This window comes from Pan paniscus, chromosome 7, assembly GCF_029289425.2.
Source record: "Pan paniscus chromosome 7, NHGRI_mPanPan1-v2.0_pri, whole genome shotgun sequence".
NCBI lineage: Eukaryota > Metazoa > Chordata > Mammalia > Primates > Hominidae > Pan > Pan paniscus.
In genome coordinates this window covers 24,811,696-24,835,704 of record NC_073256.2, presented here as the reverse complement: position 1 = coordinate 24,835,704, position 24,009 = coordinate 24,811,696, and the positions used below count along the sequence as shown (strand labels likewise).

Below are 24,009 nucleotides of genomic sequence, written 5' to 3'. Positions count from 1 at the left end.
ATCAGGGGAGGCTTCATTGAGGAGAGGCATTTCCTTTGTTTGCAGTGAACTTGATGTCCCCTTCCGGGCTGCTCTGTTTTTTCCTAAGCTGCTTACACCCATTCTCCAGGCCATTCTCAATACCTTCAACCTTCACCAACCTGAGCCAGGGACTCTTGAAGCTCAGAACCACCTGGGAAAGAAGCCAGAGGCAGGCCCTGCTTTGAGGCTGCTTCTAAAAGTGGGGGTAAAGGAGGACTTTAGACCAGAAGGAGGAGGAAACGGTGACTTCAGGGATGGTAGTGACCAGTCCACATCTCCGTCTCATAGCCCAAGGAGTCCCACCACTCGCACAGGCTCAGGCTGAGGTCACTGCTGTAGGTGGGAGAAGGACGACCTCTGGCATAGTTGGAAGCAAAGCACAGTAAGAAGCGAGGAAGCCCAGATCCAGTTCAGAAAACACCCCTCACCCTGATCCAGCTCAGAAACCACCCCTCACCCTGATCCAGCTCAGAAACCACCCCTCACCCTGATCCAGCTCAGAAAACACCCCTCACCCTGATCCAGCTCAGAAAACACCCCTCGCCCTGATCCAGCTCAGAAGCCACCCCTCACCCAGATCCAGTTCAGAAACCACCCCTCACCCTGATCCAGCTCAGAAAACACCCCTCACCCTGATCCAGCTCAGAAACCAACCCTCACCCTGATCCAGTTCAGAAGCCACCCCTCACCCTGATCCGGTTCAGAAGCCACCCCTCACCCTGATCCGGCTCAGAAGCCACCCCTCGCCCTGATCAAGCTCAGAAGCCACCCCTCGCCCTGATCCAGCTCAGAAGCCACCCCTCGCCCTGATCCAGCTCAGAAACCACCCCTCACCCTGATCCAGCTCAGAAAACACCCCTCACCCTGATCCAGCTCAGAAAACACCCCTCACCCTGATCCAGTTCAGAAGCCACCCCTCACCCTGATCCAGCTCCGAAAACACCCCTCACCCTGATCCAGTTCAGAAGCCACCCCTCACCCTGATCCAGCTCAGAAAACGCCCCTCACCCTGATCCAGTTCAGAAGCCACCCCTCACCCTGATCCAGCTCAGAAAACACCCCTCACCCTGATCCAGTTCAGAAACCACCCCTCACCCTGATCCAATTCAGAAAACACCCCTCACCCTGATCCAGCTCAGAAACCACCCCCTCACCCTGATCCAGTTCAGAAACCACCCCTCACCCTGATCCAATTCAGAAGCCACCCCTCACCCTGATCCAGCTCAGAAACCACCCCTCACCCTGATCCAGCTCAGAAAACACCCCTCACCCTGATCCAGTTCAGAAGCCACCCCTCACCCTGATCCAGCTCAGAAAACACCCCTCACCCTGATCCAGTTCAGAAGCCACCCCTCACCCTGATCCAGTTCAGAAACCACCCCTCACTCTGATCCGGTTCAGAAGCCACCCCTCACCCTGATCCAGCTCAGAAAACACCCCTCACTCTGATCCAGTTCAGAAGCCACCCCTCACCCTGATCCAGTTCAGAAACCACCCCTCACTCTGATCCGGTTCAGAAGCCACCCCTCACCCTGATCCAATTCAGAAACCACCCCTCACTCTGATCCAGTTCAGAAGACACCCCTCACCCTGATCCAGTTCAGAAACCACCCCTCACTCTGATCCGGTTCAGAAGCCACCCCTCACCCTGATCCGGTTCAGAAACCACCCCTCACTCTGATCCGGTTCAGAAACCACCCCTCACTCTGATCCGGTTCAGAAACTACCCCTCACTCTGATCCAGTTCAGAAGCCACCCCACACCCTGATCCGGTTCAGAAACCACCCCTCACCCTGATCCAGCTCAGAAAACACCCCTCACTCTGATCCAGTTCAGAAGCCACCCCTCACCCTGATCCAATTCAGAAACCACCCCTCACTCTGATCCGGTTCAGAAGCCACCCCTCACCCTGATCCAGTTCAGAAACTACCCCTCACTCTGATCTGGTTCAGAACCCACCCCTCACCCTCCTGTTCTGCCCACACCCACCCACCCAATGTGTTTCTTTTTTCTTTATTATTATTATTATTATTATCATTATTTTTGGTACAGAGTCTGGCTCTGTCGCCCAGGCTGGAGTGTGGTGGTGTGATTTGGGTCACTGCAACCTCCGCCTCCTGGGCTCAAGACATCCTTCCACCTCAACCTCCCAAGTAGCTGGGACTGCAGGCGCACACCACCACGCCCACCAAGTTTTTGTATTTTTTTGTAGAGATGGGATTTTGCCATGTTGTCCAGGCTCGTCTTGAACTCCTGGGCTCAAGCAATCTGCCCTCCTCGGCCCACCATAGTGCTGGGATTACAGGTATGATCCATGGCATCTGGCTGCAGTGTGTTCAGTGTGTTTTAAAAACACTTAAGATTTCGATTTCTTCAGGCATGCACTGTGATTGGGTTATCAAAAAACCCACAAACTCAAAGCAAAAATTAAACAAAACCCAAAGCTCCATTTTCCAATCCAGTGGAACAACTTGTGTCACCCAGCAGCTGGTTGCAAGGGAGGAAGAAGGCACAGTGTTCTTTTTCAGAGTTATATTTTTCTTTTCCTACTTCACAGACTTAAGCCAAAAGCATTACAGTCCATGGGTGGGAAGGGCAGCTCAGTGTCTGGGAAGACAAATGGCTCAGCGGGTGCCCCAGCAATGATCACAGGGCCGTGGGGAGATGAGAAGGTGGGCGTGCACTGAGTCCCCGGCCCCAGCACCCCTGCACTGCACTACAGAAGACAATCTACAGTATCGTTGCCCTTCCCTCTCACTTTTCCTCTCTCTCTTTTTTCTATGACAAGTTCTAACATAAGTCTTTCTGCATTGGGCTTGTGTGTAGGTCATCTGGAGACGAGCCCCTGGCAAGCTCCCCCTCCCGAAGCAGGAGGATGCCTCCGTCGTCTACCTGGGCAGCTTCCGAGGTGTACAGAAGCCTGCTGGTCCCTCTACCTCCCCTGATGGCAATTCTCGCTGTCCCCCAGCTTACACCATGGTCGGCCTGCACAACCTTGAGCCCCGCGGCGAGAGGAACATTGCCTTCCACCCGGTGAGATTCCCGGACGAGAAGGCTGGGCACAAAGAAAAACCCTCATTTCCTTACCAAGACCGGCCCTCCACCCAGGAGAGCTTCCGCCAGAAACTGGCTGCCTTTGCTGGGACCACATCTGGCTGTCACCAGGGCCCTGGGCCCCTGCGGGAATCCCTGCCCTCGGAGGATGACAGTGATCAAAGGTGCTCGCCCTCTGGGGACAGCGAGGGTGGAGAGTACTGCTCCATCCTGGACTGCTGCCCTGGGAGCCCTGTTGCCAAGGCTGCCTCCCAGACTGCAGGTTCCCGGGGCAGGCATGGTGGCAGGGACTGCTCACCCACGTGCTGGGAGCAGGGGAAGTGTTCCGGGCCCGCAGAGCAGGAGAAGCGGGGCCCGAGCTTCCCCAAGGAGTGCTGTAGCCAGGGCCCCACTGCCCACCCATCCTGCCTGGGCCCCAAGAAACTGTCCCTCACCTCGGAGGCTGCCATTTCTTCCGATGGCCTCTCTTGTGGCAGCGGCAGCGGCAGCGGCAGCGGCAGCGGCGCCAGTAGCCCCTTCGTCCCCCACCTCGAGAGTGATTACTGCTCCCTCATGAAGGAACCTGCCCCAGAGAAGCAGCAGGACCCTGGCTGCCCAGGGGTGACCCCTAGCAGATGCCTTGGGCTGACGGGGGAGCCCCAGCCCCCGGCCCACCCCCGGGAGGCTACACAGCCTGAACCCATCTATGCTGAGAGCACCAAGAGGAAGAAGGCAGCTCCGGTGCCTTCCAAGTCACAGGCCAAGATAGAACATGCAGCTGCTGCCCAGGGCCAAGGCCAGGGTCCAGGCCAAGGCCAGGTATGCACAGGTAATGCCTGGGCCCAGAAAACAGCATCTGGCTGGGGCCGGGACAGCCCAGACCCAACTCCCCAGGTGTCAGCCACCATCACAGTCATGGCGGCCCACCCGGAAGAGGACCATCGGACGATCTACCTGAGCAGCCCTGACTCTGCAGTGGGGGTGCAGTGGCCACGAGGGCCTGTGAGCCAGAACTCCGAGGTAGGTGAAGAGGAGACTTCGGCTGGGCAGGGGCTGAGCTCCAGGCAAAGCCATGCTCACAGTGCCAGCGAGAGCAAGCCCAAGGAGAGGCCCGCCATTCCCCCCAAGTTGTCCAAGAGTAGCCCTGTAGGGTCCCCGGTGTCACCGTCTGCCGGAGGGCCCCCAGTGTCACCGCTGGCTGACCTTAGTGATGGGAGCTCTGGCGGCAGCAGCATTGGGCCCCAGCCTCCATCCCAAGGTCCTGCTGACCCCGCTCCTTCCTGCCGGACCAACGGTGTCACTATCAGTGACCCATCCAGGTGTCCCCAGCCTGCGGCCTCCTCAGCCTCGGAACAGAGGCGGCCCAGGTTCCAGGCAGGCACCTGGAGTCGTCAGTGCCGGATAGAGGAAGAAGAGGAGGTGGAGCAGGAATTGCTGAGTCACAGCTGGGGAAGAGAGACCAAAAATGGCCCCACGGACCATTCAAACTCCACGACCTGGCACCGTCTCCACCCCACAGATGGCTCCTCTGGGCAGAACAGCAAAGTTGGGACCGGGATGAGCAAATCCGCCTCTTTTGCCTTTGAGTTCCCCAAGGACAGAAGTGGGATTGAGACATTCTCACCTCCTCCTCCGCCTCCAAAGTCGCGGTGAGTACCATTGTCTGCCTGGGACTCTGTCTGCAGGGCAAAGGGCTCTTCCAGAAGAAACCTTTGCCTTCATCAGAGCTTTCAGGCCCAGGTCCCAGAATCTGCCCCAAAGCCCTTGTGCCTTTATGTAAATTTCCCAGGGTCCCAGTGCAGCCCTTGGAGAGCAGGAGTTGTGGCCCTCTTTGTACCCAGCAAACAAACCTACTTGTGGTCCCTGCTTGGGATTGGTGATTTAAAATCAATCTTTCATCAAGCTGTTGCCATTTGTTGGTGCCTGTATTTTTATAATCTGGTCCTCTTTTTATTCCCCAGTTCTCTGAAGTGTCTTCAGTGGGCTTTTTTCCAGAAAGTCCTGAATATTTTCAGTTAATTTAAACATGCAAAAGAGGGCAAAAGGAGGTTATGCTATAAGATTTAGGGAGGGCTGGGTATGATGGCTCATGCCTGTAATCCTAACACTTTGGGAGGCCGAAGCAGGAGGATTACTTGAGCCCAGGTGTTTGAGACCAGCCTAGGTAACATAAGGAGATCCTGTCTCTATTTTCTTTAAATAATAAAATTTTTAAAGTTAAAGTTAAAAAAATTTTTTTTAAAGATTTGGGGAGGCAAACAGTTAATGCCAAATAAATGCGTGCCCAATAAACTGTTACCACAATGGTCATTAGGTCTTGGGGCCAAAAGCAGAAAAGAGGAAGTTTTACATTTGGTTAGGAACCCTCAGATGTGGGTTTTTAAAGAAAAAAATGGGGCTGGGCGTGGTGGCTCACGCCTGTAATCTCAGCACTTTGGGAGGCCTAGGTGGGCGGATCACGATCAGGAGATCAAGACCATCCTGGCTAACACAGTGAAACCCCATCTCTACTAAAAATACAAAAATTAGCCAGGCGTGGTGGCGGGTGCCTGTAGTCCCAGCTACTGGGGAGGCTGAGGCAGGAGAATGGCGTGAACCCGGGAGGTGGAGCTTGCAGTGAGCCGAGATGGTGCCACTGCACTCCAGCCTGGGTGACAGAGTGAGACTGTCTCAAAAAAAAAAAAAAGAAAAAGAAAAAAATGTAGTTTTGTGTTAGCATGCTGAAACTCAGTGTTCCCTACTGCTTCCCTGCTATCTCCTATCAGTTTAAAGTACCTTTTAAAGACTCGAGAAAAATAAATTTTTTTTTTTTAGTTATTGAGCTGTGCATGGGTTTTAAATGCTGGGAAAAAAAATTTCTCTCGATTAGAGCAAAACTGATTTCTGTTAGGAAAAGGAGAAACCTACTGTTTTTCAAAAAATTACAGCCTTTGTGAACAGACTTTCTAGAGTTATGTCATTTCAAGTGGTTCTGTTTCAGCTGATGTGCCTCTGGGCTGATGTCAGAAACAAGGAAATTGACCACAGAGAGAAGCAGTCAGGACACTTGACTTTGAACATCAAGGCGTCTCAGGCACTGATGTGATCTAACATGGGTTTTTTTCTCATGACCACTACTTTGTTCTGGTATTGCATTGGCCGCCCACCATGGAGAACAGACATCTTCCAGATCCTGAGGTGATTGCAGACTCTTTGGCAGCCGCGTGTAGTCCCCGAATGAATGAGGGATTCTGCAGCTAAGATGAGCTTCCATTTATACGGCACTCACTATGGGCCAGGCATGGATTTAAAAGAATTAGACATAACAACTCATTTCATCCTCAGAACAGCCCTAAGAGGTAGGAATTGCCAGCCCCAATTTACAGATGACGAAGCAGAGATAGAGAGCTAGAGTAACCAGCCTAAGGATCCTGCTGTACCTGCAAGACTCCTAAGTCTACGCTCCTCCTGAACCTACAGGACATCAAGGAGCATGGAAATTGAGCAGGGCGGGAGAGTAAAACATCCAAATTGTATCTGCCTGCCTCAGTCCTGGGTAAATTAGTGGAAAGCACAGGTATTGGCATTAGAAAACCAAGTTCCTATTCCCTCTCTCTCACAAATGGAGTGACCTTGTATAAGCCACTCACTGTGACTGAGTCTCCAGTCCCTTCTCTAAAAGAGTTGGTCTCTAAACTGAGAGTCTGGAGTCTCTTCTCTAAAATGAGATGATAATAGTACTTTGATAACACCCTGCTATTGTAAACCTCTAATGAGACAAACAATGGAATCCAATGCAGAGGTTAGTGATGATGTAGGCAGAAGCCACCCAGGCTGCTGATTGTGCAGTGACACCCACACCCTATGGGAACTAGCATGGCTCAATCCCAGGAACGCCACACTGAGCCTTGGAGAAGTAACTAAAATTTACTCCTTTAAGAATCTCGGGGCTTGGAGAAATCCCAGTAACCATAGCAACATAACTCAGGTAGGGTTTTAATTAGCATCTGGGTTGAGATCAGAGCTTTTTCGGCCCAGTTTGTTATGATAAAACCCTTAGATTGCATATAGCTCAAGCTTGATGGGAATCTTGGAGGTTCAAGGTTTCAGCTCTTAAAAAATAAACAAGTTAGAGGAGAAAAAAGAATTAAAAAGAAGGGCTGGACTTAGTGGCTCATGCCTGTAATCACAGCACTTTGGGAGGCCAAGGCAGGCGGACTGCTTGAGCCCAGGAGTTTGAGACCAACCTGGGCAACATGGTGAAACCCAGTCTCCACCAAAAAAGATATGAAAATCAGCCAGGGATGGTGGCACATGCCTGTCATCCCAGCTTCTCTGGGGGCTGAGGTGGGAGGATGGCTTGAGCCCAGAAAGTGGAGGTTGCAGTGAGCTATGATTGTGCCACTGTACTCCTGCCTGAGCAACAGAGCAAGACGCTGTCTCAAAAAAAAAAAAAAAAAAAAAAATCTAGAAAATAAAATTAGTTTAAGAGAACACAGAAAAACAAGAGCATCTTATATTATTTAAAATAAACTAGAATATATTTTCATTTGGGGAAGCATTTTCATTTCTCAAGCATTGCTGACATTATCTTTCGAATCTCCCTGTGAGAAGATAAGAGGGCAGGCCTGGGAACATATGCTGACTTTTAATTCTGGAACTCAGTACCTCCGCTGGGGATAGTGCCAGGAACCCCAGAGTCTTCCAACCTAGTAGGTCAGGGTGTTGGCAAATCAGAGTGTTAGTGAGAATGCAGCCAACAGTTGATCCGGCACCAATTCCAGTACACACTGGTAATTATGGCAGGCTGATGTCAGTTTTCCAAAATGGAAAAACGTGGAAGGTCTTCAAGCAACATACAAGGTCAACCTGATTTCTTCACATGGGCCCATTTGTGAAATAGATCCTATTTCTAATGATCAGCTTCATTATGTGCGTTACCTACGCTCACACCTCTAGAAAAAGGACTTGCTTCATACAGGACACTGTTCCTTTCCACTTACATGGTGTGAGAGAGACAGATCGTCTGCTTCCTTAGGTCATTATGGAAGAACGGGGAATGATTTTCTCTTTTGCCTGTTGTTCTGTTTTTCGCCCTATTTTACAAAACTGATTCTGACCTGGAGGGAAAAAAATAGATGTTAAGAATGACTTGGCTTTCCTGTGGTCCTGTTTTGAATGTTTGGCAGTAGCTTATCTGTCTTTTTGAGATATTGTCCTCTGTAAACTCCCATTCGTGTTCCTGAGAAACCTCTTGCTGGAGTGCCCTGCAGGAGAAAGGCTCTCCATGCTCATTTTATGCACAGAACAGTTCTTCTTTGGAGGAGTTTAAGTGCGTGCCCAACCCTCCTCCCCAGGCGAGTACGGCAAGGCCTGGATACTTCCTTCCCTGTTGCCGTCAAGGCAAGCTTTTATACCCACAAAGTCACACTTACTAAGAATGATGGATCTCACAGAGTCTCTGGGTAACCCCTGTCCCAATATAAGGCAGAATTATAAGATGAGGATCAACAAATACTGCTGGTTAGGAAACAAAAATACTTCAGGAAAGAAGGGTGAACTCTTAGTTTAAATGTCATGCTTAAGACTTAATGGCAATTTGGCCAGGCATGGTGGCTCACACCTATAATCCCAGCACTTAGGGAGGCCAAGGCGGGTGGATCACTTGGGGTAAGGAGTTCGAGACCAGCCTGGCCAACATTAACGAGAACAGCAGAGCTGGGGAAACAATTAAGATGAGAAAGAACCAAATTGCTTTCTGCCTTTTGCTTTTTCACAGATGCAAACCCAGTTTTAAATGACTTAACGACTTTTGAGTGACTAGGTCAGCTGAAAGAGAATCATCTGGTTAGTGCAGATAAGCGTTTCACAAAGAAACCTCAAATTAGGAGAAGAGGCCTGAGCCCAGGTGGAATTGAGGATGACAGGTGACTAAGAAATAAGACCGATTCATGTGGTTTCAGTGTCTAAATGGTCTGGCCCTAGGTGAGACTAATCAAAAGAAAAATTTCCCCAAGAAAGTGGGTGACGTCTTTGTTTTTTGTGTGTTTCGTTTTGAGACAGAGTCTCACTCTGCCGCCCAAGCTGGAGTGCAGTGGTGCCATCTCACTGCAGCCTCCACTTGTCAGACTCAGGTGATCCTCTCACCCCAGCCTCCTGAGTAGCTGGGACTACAGGCACGTGCCACCATGCCCCGCTAATTTTTATATTTTTGTAGAGACGGAGTTTCACCATGTTTCCCAGGCTGGTCTCGAACTCCTGGGCTCAAATGATCCACCTGCCTCAGCCTCCCAAAGTGTTGGGATTGCAGGCATGAGCCACCACGCCCAGCTGATGTCTTTGTTTGAAAGTTATCACTCATTGTCGGGCGCGGTGGCTCACACCTGTAATCCTAGCACTTTGGTAGGCCAAGGCGGGTGGATCATGAGGTCAGGAGATCGAGACCATCCTGGGTAACACGGTGAAACCCCTCTCTACTAAAAATACAAAAAATTAGCCAGGCGTGATGGCGGGCGCCAGTAGTCCCAGCTACTCGGGAGGGTGAGGCAGGAGAATGGCGCGAACCCGGGAGGCGGAGCTTGCAGGGAGCCGAGATCGCACCACTGCACTCCAGCCTGGGCGACAGAGCAAGACTCCACCTCAAAAAAAAAGAAAGTTTTCGCTCAATTGAATTTCAATTTTAACCCACAACTTGCTAAATTCACCCCTTTTTCTGTGGGGCTGCTGGGGAGCAGAGGTTAAATCTATTCTTGGGCTTTTGCTCACTCTTTTTTTTTTTTTTTGAGACCGAATCTCTGTCGCTCAGGCTGGAGTACAGTGGTGGTACCTTGCCTTACTGCAACCTCCGCCTCCCGGGTTCAAGCCATTTTCCTGCCTCAGCCTCCCAAGTAACTGGGATTACAGGTGCGCCACCACGCATGGCTAATTTTTATATTTTAGTAGAGATGGGGTTTCACCGTGTTGCTCAGGCTGATCTCGAACTCCTTACTTCAAGTAATCCACCTGCCAAAGTGTTGGGATTACAGGTGTTAGCTACAGCCCCCGGTCTTTTGCTCACTCTTAATTCTCCTCCTGAGCTGCTTCTCAGTAGACAGGTAGTGACAGTGTCATGAGTGGAGTTCGTTTCTGTCCACAGAAGTGGCCACATCACTAACCAGAGGAACTGACATGACTTAACTGTGTGGTCTCTCCTGTAACATGACCTCTGGGCATGAACCGGGAGGATGGGCATAGGATGAGTGAGATGGGTGTTTGTCTCCAGTGTCCACATCCAATCTGATTAGAGCTTCCAATGTGTTTTTCTAGAGGCCTTTTCTGCTATAATGGATGACAGTTGGGTGGCAACATTTTACTAGGAAATCCCATACTCTTGATGCATAACGGCCTTTTCTGGGCGACATTTTGAAAATCACAGTTTGTATTAGGAAGCACTGTATTTAGAGAATCTTCATGGACTGTGTTTAGCCGTTTTGACAAAACTTAAATAAGTAGGCTGGAGGTCAAGTTGGTCAGGGGAGAGTGAATACTGGCCGTATTTCAGTGGCCCCCACAGATACACAGAGTTTGGCAAACAGAACAAAGCATATGTACCAACAATGTATGTTTATATTCTGTCCCACACCAGGGGCAAATTCATAGTTGGCCTGTTTCCATAAGTGTGGGGATGGAACCTTGAAACACAGGACATCTCATAATGCTGTAAGCAGGGACCATTGAAATTGATTCCTAGAGTCTTGTTCTACAACTTCTTTAAAAATTACTGATTTGACAGCAGTATGTATTCAACATTTAAGACTTTCTGTCTAATTTTGAGCATACATTCTTGACTAAGGCTAGCAGTTACAGATTCTTTCTTTAATTTATCAGATATCTATTAATTGTCTACTTTTGATTGGGCTCTGTGCAAGGCGCTAAAAAGCCAGTTACTGGGGTTCTGTTCCTTAAGGATCCTGAGAATTGAGTTGCTAAGAATTAAATCAGCAGGCGTGCAATATGACTGTCAAAGCTTTACCCCTGCTTTGATTCCCTTTGTTGAGACAGGTTCTTATAGGACCTGGATTCTCACCACATCCTCTGTTCTGTTTAGGGAACACAAAGGTAAGCTCAGCTCTGTGTCCAGGAGTACCTTATAGTCCTGTCCCTTAACTGTGTTTGTTTCAACTTGATCCAAGATCAGGATTAGTACAAGCTTGTAAAAAAAAAAAAAAAAAAAAAAGTTTATTTTTTACAAAATAGACCGGATGCACTTTGAAGGTAAAGCGCATGCTTAACCATCTGCAACTCCTAAGGTTGAGCTCAATGCATCACATGTAGTAGATGTTCAAGAAATGTTTGTTAAATGGGCAGTTGTAAACAGAGACAGTGCCGTGTTTATTTCGTTTTCCAGAAAGGCACCTGACTCCTTGCTTTGCACATAACAGGTGCTCAAGAAATGTTGAAGAAAAAAGCAAATTGCTTTGAATGCAGTGTATCCTAAAACCAGATTTCCAGGTTGCCCCAGTACTCTGTACAGGCCTCCATTTTGGCTGTTAACACAGTGTATCTTTTGTTACATTAAAATGGGTCCACGTTTGCATCTCCTCCAGAAATTATAAACTCCTGGGAGTGCAGGGATGTGTCTCATACATTCTTCCTTGACTTTTCCACAGCATACCTTAGCACAGAGTTGGATATGTAGTAGATATTCAATGGCGAATTACTGAATTTTCTTAAAAAAAAAAAAAAAAGCAAGCCAGAGTGAACTACAAATGTAATAGTTCCTGGCCTGATATTTCACTGGGGACCCATCATGATTCTGCAACTATTCTCGCTCAACAGAACATTACCACCTTGAGTTAAAGAGGCTAAGAAGCTAAGGTTAATCATTATTAATGATTCAAGGTAGGCAAACACCATGGGGGCACAATGCATCCTTTCATGGATTAATTACTCTCCAATGATTGTACATTTCATTCTTGCTACCGGTCTCTATTACCCTGCTTTTTTTTTTTTTTTTTCAACCTGAGCAGGTGTGTAGAGCCAGCACTCTCTTGCCAAAATAATATTTTCTCAGGTAGTAATCATCTAAACACTTTTTTTTTCCACCAGAGAGTTACAAGGAATTCTAAGGTGTGGTTTTGCTTCTCTGAGAATAGATTTTCTATGCTTTGTCAGGTGCATTGGAATATACAAGCTTAGGCAGTGTGGTCAGTCCCCCTCTGTCCCTGACGTGGTCAGAGGGACTTTGTTCCTAGAATGGCCAGCCTACATTTGATCTGCATAATTGGTTGTGAAACTCACCAATTGGTAGGAAATTTTCTGTTAGTGGCCCAAGGAATTTTTTGTTGTTGTTTTGGGATTGTTAATGTCCTCATTAAAGATCTTACATTTCCTTCTATCAGGGTTGATAGACCAACTACAAAGAATATCCTGTGTCTCTTTCTGCAGTAATAAATTTCAGAGTTTAAAGATCAGAGTCTGCATCCTCTGTGCTTGCATGCTCATTATTTCTTTCTATTGACTTTTGGGCAGATCCCTAAAAATGTTGGGCGTTAGGAGTGTTTATACTATTCCCATACAACTCTGTAAAATTCCCTGCTTTAATTAGCTTCAGTCTGATGCACTGGACGGCTTCTCTGTGCTTCTCTGACAGGCAGACTTATATAAACAGCTGTTCTTTGTTGGATCATGAGAGGAGCTTCCAGGCCGAAGGCTACTTTAAAAAGTCGTTCAGTTTTGTTCTCAGATATTTTCTCTCCAGTATACCTATCACTGTTGAATGTTCCCCCCAACTTCCCAGTAGTTTGGTTTTTAGCCATTTCATACAAATTTATACTTGTGCTATGATAACTTTTCTAAAGTCTAAAACCTAAACAAATAGCTGGTGGTGATATTACTTTATGTTCCTGAGGTGTAGAAAGCTCTTCAGAATAGCTTCTGCTCTATGTGAGCTCCATATGGCAGTCAAAATTAATGAAATTAAAAAACACTATATATGGCCAGGCGTGATGGCTCACGCCTGTAATCCCAGCATTTTGGGAGGCTGAGGCAGGTGGATCACGAGGTCAGGAGATCGAGACCATCCTGGCTAACATGGTGAAACCCCGTCTCTACTAAAAATACAAAAATTAGCTGGGCATGGTGGCATGCACCTGTAATCCCAGGTACTCGGGAGGCTGAGGCGGAGCTTGCAGTGAGCTGAGATCACGCCACTGCACTCCAGCCTGGGTGACAGAGCGAGACTCTGTCTCAAAAAACAAAAAACAAAACCACCAGATACATACAAGAACAGTTGAGATAAATTGACATAGTAGTAAGTAATATGACCTTATGACCTTGAAGGTCACAAAGAAAAGGAGGGAGAGTCCAATTTTAAAAGCAGTCAGCGTGGTGGCATCACTTAACGTGATTCTTTTTTTTTTTTTTTTTTTTTTGAGATCGAGTCTTGCTCCTTTCACCTAGGCTGGAGTGCAGTGGCACGACCTCAGCTCACTGCAACCTCTGCCTCCCGGGTTCAAGCGATTCCCCTGCCTCATCCTCCCGAGTAGCTAGGATTACAGGCACCTGCCACCATGCCTGGCTGATTTTTGTATTATTAGTAGAGATGGGGTTCACCATGTTGGCCAGACTGGTCTTGAACTCCTGACCTCATGTGATCCACCCATAATTCTTATAATATGTACAGATCAAAAGGATGGTAAGATTTTATGACTGCATATTGTTGAACCATGAGAACACTTGGGTTGCATCCTCCATGCCAATTCTGATCATTTGGAGCCCATGCATCAGGAAAGCTGGCCATCATCTATTCGTGGTGTCTGCAGGTTGTAGGGAGGTGGGGGTGCAGATACATGTTATGTGCTGGCTATTTGCTGATTCAGCCATAAAATCTAAAATTTGTCTTCTAAAATGCATAATGTAGCTGGGCATGGTGGCTCATACCTGTAATCCTAGCCATTTTGGGAAGCAGGAGAATCACTTGCACCCAGGAGTTCAAGACCAGCCTGGGCAACATAGCGAGACACTACCTCTAAAAAAATTACAAAAATGAGAAGGGCATGGTGGCACATACTTGTAGTTACAGCTACTTGGGAGGCTGATGTGGGAGGATTGCTTGAGCCAGGAGGTCAAGGCTGCAGTCAGCCATGGTCACACCACTGCACTCCATCCTGGGTGACAAGGTCAGATCTTGTCTCAAAAAAAAAGATAAAAATAAAGTGCAAAATCTCAAGTGGTTAATACCCATTTTTGTTAGTAATTCAAGAGTTTAAGAGTTCCCAGCTGGGCTCAGTGGCTTACATCTGTAATCCCAGCACTTTAGAAGGCAGAGGCAGGAGGATCATCTGAGGTCAGGAGTTCAAGACCAGCCTGGCCAACATGGTCAAACCCTGTCTCTACTAAAAGTAAAAAAATTAGCCGGACATTGTGGCAGACGCATGTAATCTTAGCTACTCAGGAGGCTGAGGCAGAAGAATTGCTTGAACCCGGGAGTTGGAGGTTGCAGTGAGCCGAGATCATGCCATTGCACTCTAGCCTGGATGACAAGAGTGAAACTCCGTCTCAAAAAAACAAAAAAAGAATTCCCATGCCTTTGGGTGGTAGGGGGACTCTGTCTAGCCACTTCTGTTTGGCAGATGACGGCCATTCTCTTTGAATAGAGACTCTAATTTTAGACTGAAATGCCAAAATGTCTTGTTTCTTCTTAGTGAGTGATTATGAACGTCCCATGAATTTTAACCATTTGTGGAACTCTGCATTTTAGTAAATAACAGTTACTATTAAGTTTATTACCCATTATTTAAAGGATTATTTTCCTTTATAGACCTTCAATTTACTGTTTCTATCCTTAAATCTTATTAAGCAATGTGTTTTCACTTAGACTTATTTTGTTTGTTTGTTTGTTTGTTTTGAGACAGGGTCTCACTCTGTCACCCAGGCTGTAGTGCAAGCACGATCTCAGCTCACTGCAATCTCCACCTCTTGGGTTCAAGAGATTCTCCTGCCTCAGCCTCCCAAGTAGCTGGGATTACAGGGGCATACCACCATGTCCAGCTAATTTTTGTATATATGTATATATGTATATAGGGTTTCACCACATTGGCCAGGCTAGTCCCAAACTCCTGACCTCAGGTAATCCACCCTCCTTGGCCTCCCAAAGTGCTGGGATTACAGGTGTGAGCCACTGCACCCAGCCCACTTAGCCTTATTCTCTTTGGCTTGTTGCATATATTTATTTATTTATTTATTTTTGAGTTGGAGTTTCACTGTTGTTGCCCAGGCTGGAGTGCAATGGCGCGATGTCAGCTCATCACAACCTCCAACTCCTGGGCTTAAGTGATTCTCCTGCCTCAGCCTCCCGAGTAGCTGGAATTACAGGCACCTGCCACCATGCTGGGCTAATTTTTTGTATTTTTAGTAGAGACGGGGTTTCTCCATGTCGGTCAGGTGGTCTCGAACTCCTGACCTCAGGTGATCCACCTGCTTTGGCCTCCCACAGTGTTGGGATTACAGGTGTGAGCCACCATGTCCAGCCGTTGTATTTATTTTCAGTGCCCAGGATTGGGGAGTGAGGTGGCAGATGCAGGATCTGTGTCAGAATCTTTGGGAGGGATAGTTTAACAATGAAAATTCAGTGATGTAACATAAATTTAAATTGGGAAGATGAAAACAAAACTATTGTTTTCCTAACACATACTACTTATAGTTTTTCTGAATCTTCTCCACTGGTGAAAAGACAGACCATCATTTTTATAGAGATGCATGATTGAAAACAAGTCATGTCTCCCTAGGAGAAAATAGAAGAAAACCAGGACAGAGATATTTGCTGACTTGTCATATTTCCTTGGTATCCTTTCTTCAAATCTTTCAAAATATCTTCTCTATATTCATGTCATCTTCAAGACGTGAAACAGGGAAATTGTCTGTACAGACAATTTCCAGACCCTTGATCCCAAACACTCTCAATGCTTGTCTGTGTTTCCTACAAAAAGCAGAAACCTGAGAAAGATAAGGAGTACTTTGTGTGTAGAATAGAGAAGATCCTTACAGTTCAGGGTCTGAGATTCCATCTTGACATTCATTTGATCGCTAAATATTGAAGACTTCTTGTAGGTGGAGCCGTGACCATACATTGGTAGGAAAAGTACAGATTGCTTACGAGATGATTTTGGCACACTTGTTGACTGTATGGAGAAAACAAAAAAAACCAACACTGAAATCCTACCATATAGTGTCATATAGTGTATGTAAAAGTGGACTGCAGATGGAATAATGATCCAAATGAGAAAAATAAGACCAAAAAGCAAATTTAAAAACATTCACAGCATTTTTAAGACCCTAGAAGAATAAGCCGTAAAATGATGGCTTTGACTTCATCAAATTAAGGATTTCTGTTGAACTGAGGATGCCATCAGCAGTTAATAGATGGGTGAGAAATTAAAGCAGTGTATCAAAGACTGACAAGGCATTAACATGTAAGGTGCTCTTGTAATTCAAGCAGAACAATATGTGGAAACCAGTAGAAAAACAGGCAAAAACATGGATAGGCAGTTAACAGGAGGGAAAAGCTAAATGCAGGGCAAGAATTTGAAGAGCTACTTAACTTCATTAATAATCAGAGAAGCATAAAACAGTAAAATAGCACATTATGTCCATCAGATTGATGACAATTACAAAGTGGGATAATTCCAAATTTCAGCAAAAATACAGGAAAATGGCTATTAAACAGCTGTTAAATTAAGTATGAGACTACATCTTGTCCCCACAACCTTCATTCCTGAGTATATATTCACACAGGTCAGTAAGGGGACATAAACAAGGAAGTTTGTCAAAACATTATAGTAGCAGGGAGTTAGAGCAAGTCCAGGTATTCATCTCTAGAGAAATAGGTAAGTAAAATGTTATGATTATGAAATAAACTATTTAATAGCAGTCAGAAGCAATGAACTAGAAATATGTCCAGAAACATGGGTGAACCTCATACTGGTATTGACTGAAATAACTAAGAGAATGAAATCTATAGCACAATATATTTAATATAAATTAAATATAAACAGTTTCATAAAATAACACTATGTCTCTTTTTAAGGAAAGCTGCATTCTTAACCTTTTATGTAGTTTTTCAAAAATAGACATACACATAAAATATGTATATATGTTACATATAACATAAAATTCACCATCGTAACCATTTTAAAGTATAAAGTTTAATAGTAGTTTCCATTTGTTGTATATTAAATCAGTCTCCAGGGAAGTCTTTTCATTTTACAAAACTGAAACTCTCCACCTTTAAACAACTTCCTATTTCTCCCTTCCCTTAGCCTCTGGGAACCACCATTACTTTCTGTCTCTGAATTTGACTACTCTAGGTACCTCATATAAATGGAATCATCCAGTACTTGTCTTTTTGTCATTTGCTTGTTTCACTTAGCATAATGTTCTCAAGGTTCATCCATCTTGTAGCATGTGTCAGAATTTCCTTCCTTTTAAAAGTTGAGTGATATTCCATTGCATGTATATACTGTTGTACTCTTGTGAAATACATATTTGGTCTTCTTCCAGTGTCCTGGCAAACAACTCCTAAAATTTTGGTATCTTCAAAGTTGTGAAAATTAAAAAGTTCCTCTTCAAAGTTTCCTTTTTATTAAGGAATAAATCATAAGTGTTAGAACTAATAGTTTCTCTTAAAGACTAGCTTTTTGCAATAACTCTTTGTTAAACCTTATATAGTCATTAAATGTAAAAGGATAAGTGTATTATATATAAGTATATATATATATACACACACACACATATATATCTATCTATCTATATATATATCTTTATACTTTAACTACAATATTAGTTTTGGCTTGCTCAGGCATGTCTCAGCATGCCCAGGCATGTCCCAGCTCACAGCTCATGTCTCTTCCTTATTTGGAAATGTTATTGCTTCTATAAGCCTTTACATAAGCGACTTCCTCTTTTCCTTTGTTCTGCACAGTCTTTACCTATTTAGGAAAGTTTTGGATTGTTAGCCAATCAGGCTAAGCTTAGACTGTGAGGTCCAGCTCCAGCCAGTAGAGATAGGACAGAGCAATAGGGACTTTACATGTAAGGGATAAATATTCCCGTGTCTCTTCGTTCAGTGTGCTCTTGTGGCAGGATTGCTGATGGGCAGTACCCTTTCTGCAGAAAGTACTGAGAAAACTTTTTATCTGACTACTGATTCTTCTTTGTGGCACCGAGGAATAAGCATTTATTTTCAACAGTTTGGGGGCTCATTCAGGATCACCCATTCTCCTCTGGGGCAGGGTCTCTGATCTTTCTCCTAGGGGAGGTGCCCCACTGCCTTGTTGCAGTGGCCTCAGGGGTTGGGAATCAGAACTCACCTGTTGTAATGAATAAACCCAGACTCTCAGCAACACGGGAAAGGATGGACAGGCTTGCACTGCTGTGGCAGCCAGGTAAACTCTGTGCACAGACCAAGTAAGAAACGTCACAGGGGTGTGACAAAGTACTTCCTTGGTGGTCCAGATACTCTGGAAGTTGAAAGTGTGTGTGAATGGTCTCAAGCCATGCGGTGTTGCTTGTGTGGATGGTGACAAGTCCTGCTGGACAGAGTGGGTGGGTGCTACCTGTGGTTCCATGGCCACCTCATACAGCTTAGGGCAGATCCTGATGTGGGTTTATATCAGCATGCCAATGCTAAGAGGAGCCTAAATTTCCCTTAGGGAGGCAGCCAGGTAGGACGAAGTGAGTGAGGAGTGTAAGAAAGCTCCAGGGGTGGGGGAAGAGGAGTTAAGATCCTCCCCAGGGAAAATGAAACCTCAAGTGCGTGAGGTTAAGAATTTAAGCAAGCTAGGGAAAAACAGGATAGACAAGAAGTCTCTAGAATTAAGAAGTTGAGTCTACCCAGCATTCAATATGGGAAATGTTTCTAGTAAATTGGGAGCGAAGAAAGATGCAAGTGATCAGATTCCCCCTAATAATCCTTTAGGGTTTATGTTAAAGATTAGTAAGATAATGAAACAACTAAATTCAAAAAGAAGCAGTAGATGATTAAGTATTGTTGCTTCATTTGAACTAAAGAGCCAATCCTCCAGCCAGCAGTTGTTTGGCCAAAATTTGGGTCAGATGAAGATTGAGTCTGTCAACTTTTAAAAATGTATGTTAATGACAAGCCTGTAATTGAAGGACTTATTAAAGATGGGCTGCTCGAACCTTGTATGTCCCCATCCAATACTCCAATTTTCCTGCATCAGAAGAAGAAATAGATTGATTATGCTCTTTGCTGGTGGCAAGGGCCTGTTCTTCTTTACCCTCTGAAAACAGGTGAAGGGGGACAGGAGAACAAGGAAGAGTCAGAGATTGCCTCATCTGATAAGAAATGGGACCCTCTAGACCACCTTCCCCCATTTCTTAATAACCCACCGCCACCTCCCCAGGCAGCTGCTGCTGCCCTGTACCCCCTTCCGGACCTGATCCCAGACCCGACTGCTGCTCCAGGCCCTTCCGTGTTATTTCCTCCCGCCATATAACCCAGATTCTTGGGAATTCCAGGAATCTGGGCATTCTAAATATCCTTCCTTAAAGAAAGGACTTCAGCAGGAGATAGAGCAATGTAAAAAGGATATTCAGAATCTTCCCTTTCCTCCCCTACTAAGAAGTCAACTTCAACGTTCTTTCCTTTAAGGGAAGTTCCTCAGTGAGGGGGACATTGACTTTGTAAATGCTCCCCTAACTGGGTCTGAGGTCCGAAGTCTGAAAAAGGGACTCAAGCTACTGTTAGATGATCCTTATGGGATGTCAGATCAAATTGATCACTTTTTAGGCCCTCAGTTACATACTTGGGCTGAATTAATTTCCATCCTGGATATCCTCTTTTCAGGGGAAGAAAGAAATACGATCCACAGAGCCGCTATGGCAATTTGGGAATGTGAACATCCTCCAGGTCAAAATATTCTGGCAGCAGATTACAAATTCCCTGCTCAGGAACCGCAGTAGGATAAAAATAATGCCACCCACTGAGATAATACGAAAGATTTAAGGGAAATAATAATCAAGGGGATTCAGCAATCAGCACCCTGAACCCAAAATCTTTCCAAGGCATTTAACATACAACGAGAAAAGGATGAAGGACCTATGAGATTCTTGGACTAAGAGAACAGATGAGAAAATACGCAGATTTAGACCCAGAAAGCCCCCTTGGGCAAGGAATGTTAAAACTGCACTTTGTTACTAAGAGTTGGCCAGACATTGCTAAGAAGTTACAAAAATTAGAGAACTGGAAGAATAAGTCAATAGAGGAGTTGTTAGGAGAAGCTCAGAAGGTATATGTGAGGAGAGATGAGGAAAGACAAAGGCAGAAAGTGAAAATCTTTTGGCAGAATTCACCAGGACAGATGATGTAGGGGGCTAAGCCTAGACCCACACCTGTAGGATTTTCTAGAGGAGGCAAGAGGAGAAAGTTTGGTAATTCAGGAATGCAGAGAGAATGAAGGCAAGGTCAGTATTTTAGAGGAGAAGGTAAAAGTAAGTGCCATAGGGGCTGTGGATATGAAAATAAAGAGAAGAAGAAAAGGGGCCCTGGGCTTGGAAGACAGGGAGGGCAAGACAGATGTTACAGATGTGGGAGACCAGGTCATTTTAAGAAGGAATGTCCTGAATTGGAAAAAGCAGAGGAAGCTCTCCCATTTGTGACTACTTTTGAAGAAGAATAGAGGGGTCAGGGGCTCTGTCTTTTCTATTTCGAGTCCCACCAAGAGCCCTTGATAAATTTAGAGGTGGGACCCAAACATGAATTAATCACCTTTTTGATTGACTCAGGAGCTGCTCACTCATCTTTTGGTTTTCCTCCAGCTGATTTAGCTCGTTCCCCAGAGGAATAGACGGTTTCCAGGGTCAAAGGAGAAGGATTTAAGGCAAAAATTTTAGAAAATACGGAAGTTAAATATCAAGATCAATCAACTTGTATACAATTTTTATTAATTCCTGAAGCAGGAACCAATTTGTTAGGAAGGGATTTAACGATAAATTAGGTATAGGTTTGCAGGTTGGTCCAAAAGGTTTTCTCACCTCTTTAAATTTGTTAACTGCGATAGATGAAAAATACATACATCCAGATGTCTGGTCAAGGGAAGGAAACTGAGGAAAGCTACGAATTCCTCCAATACATATCTGGTTAAAAACTCCAGGGGAGGTAGTAAGGAGAAAGCAATACCGTATTCCTTTAGAAGGAAGAATAGGGTTAAAGCCTGTAATTGAAGGACTTATTAAAGATGGGCTGCTTAAAGCTTGTATGTCCTCATCCAATACTCCAATTTTACCAGTCAAGTAATCAGACGGGTCATACTGATTAGTGCAAGACCTTAGAGCTATCAATCAGATAGTCCAGACGACTCATCCTGTTGTACCTAACCCTATTTCTAATTGGCTAGAAGGATGGTTTGGTCAATAGAAAGAAACTGTAGCCTCAATTCTTACTTCTATAGCAACTGTAATAGGCATACTCCTTCTTCTTGGGTGTTGTATTATACCATGCATCTGGGAATTAGTAATAAGATTAACAAAAACAACTCTTATCCACCTTATTCAGAAAAAATTCTCCTTTTAGAAACTCAATCAGAGCAGTTAAGCCAAGAACTATTAAAACAGTTTGAAGAGGAAAAACTATAAAAAAATAAGAGGAGGGAATTGTGAAAAGTAAAAAGTTCCTCTTCAAGCTTACCTTTTTTATTAAGGAATAAATCATAAGTGTTAGAACTAATAGTTTACCTTAAAGACTAGCTTTTAACAATAACTCTTCATTAAACCTTATATAGTTATTAAGTGTAAAAGGATAAGCATTTTTTATATATATATATACTTTAACTACAATATGAGTTTTGGCTTGCTCAGGCATGTCCCAGGTCACAGCTTATATCCCTTCCTTATTTGGAAATGTTATTGCTTCTATAAGCCTTTATGTAAGCAACTTCCTCTTTTCCTTTGTTTAGCACTGTCTTTACCTATTTAGGAAAGTTTTAGATTGTTAGCCACTTGGGCTAAGCTTAGACTGTGAGGTCCAGCTCCAGCCAATGGAGGTAGGACAAAGCAATAGGGACTTCACCCATAAGGGATAAATATTCCTGTGTCTCTTTGTTCAGTGTGCTCTCGTGGCAGGATTGCTGATGGGCAGCACCCTTTCTGCAGAAAGTAAAATTGTCTTGCTGAGAAAACTTTTTGTCTGAATGCTGATTCTTCTTTGTAGCACCAAGGAATAAGCATTCCTTTCCAACAGAAATGATGTGTCTTTTTGTATGCTTATGAATTGACTGAGGGCTGGCAGCCCCTTGGTCACTTCAGTAGGGGAGTTGGTCACCTGAAAAACCAAGACAAGATTAGAGGGTTGAGACTTTCAGTCCCACTCCAACCCACAGGGTTGGGGAGAGAGGCTGAAGTTTAAGTTGATCACTAATGGCTGATGCTTTAATTAATCATGACTATGTAATGAGGCCTTCATAAAAACCTAAGAGGACAGAGTTCAGAGAGTTTCTGAATAGCAGAACCTCTGGGGTTTCCTTGAGGGTGGTTTGTCAGAAAGGGCATGGAAGCATCATGCCCCTTCCCACACGCCTTGCCCATGCTTCTCTTCTTCTGTATCCTTTGTGATATACTTTATAATAAACTTGTAAGCATTACCCTGAGTTCTATGTGCTGCTCTAACAAATTAATTGAACCCAAGGAGGAGATTATGGGAGCCCCAATTTATAATTGATTGATCAGAAGCACAGATAAAACAACCTGGGCTTTGGATTGGCATTGGAAGTAGGGGGAAGTCTTCTGAAACTGAACCCTCAACCTGTGGGATCTGACTCTACCTCTAGGTAGATAGTGTCAGAATTGAATTGAATTTGGTAGCAACCAGCTGGTGTTTGCTGCAGAATTGATTGCTTGCATGGTGTTGGGGTGGACAAGTAACAAGATCTGAGGTCACAGAAGTATTTTGTATTGTGACAGTATAGGAGGAACTGAATTTGTTTTTCCCATACATTCACAGAACCATATTGTGTTTATTCATTTGTCTGTTAATGGATACTTAAGTTGCTTCTACATTTTGGCTACTGTGAATAATACTGCTATGAACACAGGTATGCAAATATCTGTTAGAGACCCTGTTTTCAGTTCTTTGGAATATATACCACAAGGTGGAATTGTTGGCTCATTTGGTGATTCTATTTCTAATTTTTTGAGGAACTGCCTTAGTGTTTTCCGTAGCAGCTGCACCATTTTGTATTCCCACCGACAGTGCACAAGGGTTCCAATTTCTCCACATGTGTCTTCAAAACTTGTTTTGTTTTTGTTTTTTATAGTACCCATCCTAATGGGATGAGTTGTTGTCTCATTGTGCTTTTGATTTGTGTTTTCCAAATGATTAGAGATGTTGAGTATCTTTTTATGTGCTTACTGGCCCTTGTGGGTTTTTGTTTTGTTTTGTTTTTTGACAAATTTAAGTTCTTTGACTAGTTTTTAATTGGATTGTTTGGTTTCTTGTTGTTGAGTTTTAAGTGTTGTTTGTTTATTTTGGATATTAACCGCTGATCAGATGTATGATTTGAAATATATTCTCCCAATCCATGTGTTGCCTTTTCACTCTGTTGATTATGTCCTTTGATGCACAACATGTTTTTATTCCCGTGTAGTCCAGTTTATCTATTTTTGCTTTTGTTGTCTTTGCTTTTGTTGTCATATCCAAGAAATCATTGCCAAATCCAATGTCATTAAGTTTTTTTCTTTTTGTTTTCCACGAGGAATTTTATAGTTTTAGGTCTTAAGTTTAGGTCTCTTACCCATTTTTAGATAATTTTTGTACACAATATTAGGCAAGGGTCCACTTTCATTTTTTTGCATGTGGATATTCACTTTTACCAGCACCATTCGTTGAAAAGACTGTCATTTCCACATTGAATGGTCTTGGCACTCCTGTTGAAAATCATTTGACCGTATACATGAGGGTTTGTTTCTGGACGTTCTAGTCTA

General features: G+C 44.7%; 1 protein-coding gene across 2 annotated transcripts in view; it reads left to right on the top strand.

The window, feature by feature from the left end:
* Positions 1-24,009, top strand: part of PRAG1 (PEAK1 related, kinase-activating pseudokinase 1) — a 71,175-nt gene that overhangs the window by 7,160 nt on the left and 40,006 nt on the right. For both annotated transcript variants that reach the window (XM_034965636.3, XM_034965637.3), the window contains exon 3: positions 2,848-4,703. In XM_034965636.3, the coding sequence (XP_034821527.3) occupies positions 2,848-4,703 (1,856 nt within the window). The remainder of the gene's footprint in view (positions 1-2,847; positions 4,704-24,009) is intronic.